The sequence below is a fragment of the Myotis davidii genome, unplaced genomic scaffold, assembly GCF_000327345.1.
Source record: "Myotis davidii unplaced genomic scaffold, ASM32734v1 scaffold333, whole genome shotgun sequence".
NCBI lineage: Eukaryota > Metazoa > Chordata > Mammalia > Chiroptera > Vespertilionidae > Myotis > Myotis davidii.
In genome coordinates, this window is record NW_006285266.1 from 111,576 (window position 1) to 115,967 (window position 4,392).

General features: G+C 38.2%; 1 protein-coding gene across 3 annotated transcripts in view; it reads right to left on the bottom strand.

Moving 5' to 3' along the window:
- Positions 1 to 4,392, bottom strand: part of LIN9 (lin-9 DREAM MuvB core complex component) — a 47,208-nt gene that overhangs the window by 29,475 nt on the left and 13,341 nt on the right. For all 3 annotated transcript variants that reach the window (XM_006756041.2, XM_015558962.1, XM_015558961.1), the window contains 2 exons: positions 2,780 to 2,913; positions 1,040 to 1,165 (listed from right to left, as the gene is read on the bottom strand). In XM_006756041.2, coding sequence (XP_006756104.1) covers positions 1,040 to 1,165; positions 2,780 to 2,913 — 260 coding nt within the window. The remainder of the gene's footprint in view (positions 1 to 1,039; positions 1,166 to 2,779; positions 2,914 to 4,392) is intronic.

Genomic DNA, 4,392 nt, shown 5'->3' on the forward strand with positions numbered 1-4,392 from the left:
AAAAAATGCTAGCCAGGCCATGGAGCAACAAGACTCTCATTCACTGCTGGCGGGAAAGCAAAATGGTACAGCCACTTTGGAAGACAATTCATTAGTTTCTTATAAAACTAAACATACTCTTACCATATGATCCAGCAACCACAGCCCCTGGTATTTACATAAATGAACTGAAAACTTAGGTCCACACTAAAATCTGCACATGGGTGGTTATGGCAGCTTTATTCCTATTCATCAAAGATTGGAAGCAATGAGGTGTCCTTCATAGTGAGTGGTATACATGTAGATCATGAAATATTACTCACGGCCAAAAAGAAGGTGCTATCAAGCCATGAGTTACTAAGTGAAAGAAGCCAGTCTGGAAAGGCTACATACCCTACGATCCCAATGCATGACATCCTGAAAAAGCAAAACTAGGGAGATGACAGGAAGGGCAGTGGCTGCCAGGAGCTGGGTGGAGGGGAGGGACGCACAGTGCAGCTGAGGATTTTTAGGGCAGGGACTCTACTCTGTCTGTGATAATGGCGGGTATATGTCCTCATACAGTCCTCAAAACCCACGGAATGCACCCTAATGTTAACGATGGACTGTGGATGGTTATAATGCAGCTATGGCGAACCTTTTGAGCTCGGCGTGTCAGCATTTTGAAAAACTCTAACCTACCTCTGGTGCTGTGTCACATATAGAAATTTGTTAATATTTGCAACCATCGTAAAAGACTTATATTTTTGATACTTATTTTATATACTTAAATGCCATTTAACAAAGAAAAATCAACCCAAAAAATGAGTTCGTGTGTCACCTCTGACACGCGTGTCATAGGTTCTCCATCACTGTTATAATGTGTCGATGTAGGTTCACCAATTGTCATACGTGTACCCGTGTTGGAGGATGTTGATCCCTGTGAAGGCTATGCCTGTGTGGAGGCAAGGGGGTATCTGGGAAATCTCTACACCTGCCTCTCAATTCAGTTGTGAACCTAAATCAACGCAGTAATGACACTCCCGACACATTGGTTTTACTTGAAACAAAACATTCTTACCTCCGTGGTTTTCCCATTAGCCGCCTGATTTTCCCCCATTCTACTCTTGTTAACTTTCTTGTTTTCAAATTAGGAAAAGACTCCTTTAGACATACACAGAAGTCATTATCACCTTCAAAGAGCGGTCTACAAAATAGAAATGGTATTTTAATGGTCAATAGACAATGTGTTACTTAAAGAGACAAAAATTTAAATATGCATTTCAATTTTCAACATCAAACTAATCACAAAATGCAAACTTTCAGTTTTACACAAAATATATACACATCAGATACACAAAGGGCTAAAACTGCATTAAATTCTTGGCTTTTGTGGAACAAATCACGTGTAACAGTTAGTCTGTGCTCGAGAGGCCCAGGCGACACTGATGTTCAATGTCCTACAGGAGTATACCCTCGGGGCTATCCTGGCTCTGGCATTGCACCTGCGAGGATAAGCAATGTTAGCTACAAAGTGTTTGTCCCAAAAGGAACAGCTTCATCAAGGAGTCCTCTTGGAGAATAAATCTGTTTTTAGAAGACTGGAGCACTCCAGAAAGTTAGAATGGAATTCAAGAACTCAGACCACACTCCGACACCCTCAGAGCCTGCTTATACACCTATGGAAAACCTGTGGACAACAATATTCTACTCATGGGTTTGGGCAATCAAGAACTAGCAGTGATACACAAAGGTCTTGGGCTCTGGCCAGGGTGGCTCAGTTGGTTGGGTGTTGTCCTGTGCACCAAAAGGTTGCTGGTTCGATTCCCAGTCTAGGCACATGCCTGGGCTGTGGGCCTGATCCCCAGTATGTGGCATGCAGGAGGCAGCCAACTGATGGCTCTCTTCACATCAATGTTTCTTTCTCTCTCACCCTCTTTCTTCCTCTCTATAAAAATCAATAAAAAAATATATTTTTTAGAAAGGTCTTGGGCTTAAATATGAACATTCACAAGATTTACCAGATGAGAGTAGGCAGCTGGTGTGGAAGTGAAGTAAAGATAAGTAGCCAGCAAAGCACCACCCATAACCAGCAGGGAACAGAATGTGATGGCTGAGAAACCAACATTCTTCCTCAGTAAATACTGTTATTGCATAGATTCTTAATGTTTTATTTAAACATTTATGTGTAACTAAAGTTCATAAGTGCTACCAAATAAGAAAGACTATCCGTCTAGAAATCTTATTGAATCCACTATTTCTCTACTATTATACTAACACTTAAAATCTGAACATTTATAAAACAAGTCCCATTCATTGCAAATACTGGTTCTTTGTGTCACAGTCTTGATAAATTACAATATAAAAATTATGCTTTCATTTTATTTTACACTAAAATGTTTAATAACTTCTTCCTCAAAAAGGGGGAAGAAAACTATGAGAAATGGAAACAGATCAAACCAGAATAAAGAATAGAAAAAGGAATTTAGGAAAAGATAGGCTCAAAATGGACATACAGAAAAGGTTATAGCTTATAACAGCCATGGGCAAACTACGGCCCACGGGCCGGATCCGGCCCGTTTGAAATGAATAAAACTAAAAAAAAAAAAAGACCGTACCCTTTTATGTAATGATGTTTACTTTGAATTTATATTAGTTCACACAAACACTCCATCCATGCTTTTGTTCTGGCCCTTCGGTCCAGTTTAAGAACCCATTGTGGCCCTCGAGTCAAAAAGTTTGCCCACCCTTGGCTTATAACATTTGAAAGTCTTAAATTTTTGGTTCAAGTAATATTCATCATATAACTCATGATACATACTTATCTATATTTGAGTAGAACCACTCATATATGCACCATTTATGTGCTTTGGGAAGCTTGAGTAGGTTGCGTAATCGAAAACCAATCTTTTGTGAGGCTTTCTTATCTGGTGTTGACATTGTTGCTGTAAATTTCTATACAATAAAGAAACAGAGATTAATTACATTTCCATTAAGTAAAAATGAATTTCTATAACATTGAATACATTTGTAAAAAGGTAGATTATAGTTAAGTACTCAAAAAGACTCAACAATATCCAACATGAAACTCTTGTTATTATTTAATAAGCAATCTAATTAATTATGACAAAGTTAATTAAAGCCTCTGGTTTCATAACATTCCTACAAAGAAGGTGAACTATGTGTCCCCAACATGTTTGCACTGCAGTACAATTTCAATTAAGGCAAGCAGGAAAAAGATGCTTGTAAGAAATATTCCTAGAGTTCCTGGGCCAGAAAAGACCAGTAAGAGAACTTTGCTACTCCTGAGAGAGTCAGAGAGAAAACATACAAGCAAGCACGAGGCCCAGACGGTTTCCAGTGAATTCTTATATTAAACCAGGACTCCAATGCTATTAAATTGTTTCAAATCACTGAAGAAGAAAACATAGTTCCAAACTATTTTCATAAAGACCACGTAGTATAGATAATAAAATCTGCCCCAAGTATAATAAAAGTAAACCTCAGAAAATATCACTTATTTCTATGAAATTTAAAAATGCTTGGAAAGATATCCTGTATTCATGGGCTGCAAAAAATTAATAGAGTGGGGCAAAAGTAGGCTTACAGTTGTTCGTATGGAAAATAATACAATAATTAATAAATAATAATACAAGAATAAACTTTCACATATGAAGAATAAATTGTTTCATGTACATACAACTGGAAACGAAACCTACCTTTGTCCCGCCCTGTATTATTAAAATCTCCATATTACCCAAAACAATCTAGAGATTCAATACAATACCTGTTAAAATTCCAATGGCATTTTCACAGAAGTAGAACAAGCAATCCTAAAATTTGTATGGAACCACAAAGACCCCAAATCTCCAAAGCAATCTTGAGAAAGAACAAAACTGGAGGCATCATGCCCCCTGATTTCAAACTATATTACAAAGCTACAGTAATCAAAACAGTATGATACTGGCACAAAAACAGACACACAGATCAACAGAATGGAGTAGAGAGCCCTGATATAAACTCATACATATGATAAATTAATTCAAAGGAGCTAAGAGTATTTAACAGGGAAAGGACAGTCTCTTCCATAAGCACTGTTGGGAAAACTGGAAAAAACACATGCCAAAGAGTGAAACTGAATTACTATCTCACACACATAAAACTAACTCAAATGCATTAAAAAACTGAATGTAAAACTTGAAATTCTTCCTAGAAGAAAACAGGCAGTAAGCTCCTTGACCTTGGTCTAAGTGACGACTTTTTGGGTTTGACATCAAAAGCAAAGGCATTGAGCCCAGCCAGTGTGGCTCGGTTGGTTGCGTGTAGTCCCATGAACCAGGTCATCATTCAATTCCCAGTCAGGGCACATGCCCAGGTTGCAGGCTTGATCCCCAGTAGGGGGTGTTCAGGAGGCAACCAATCAATGATTCTCTC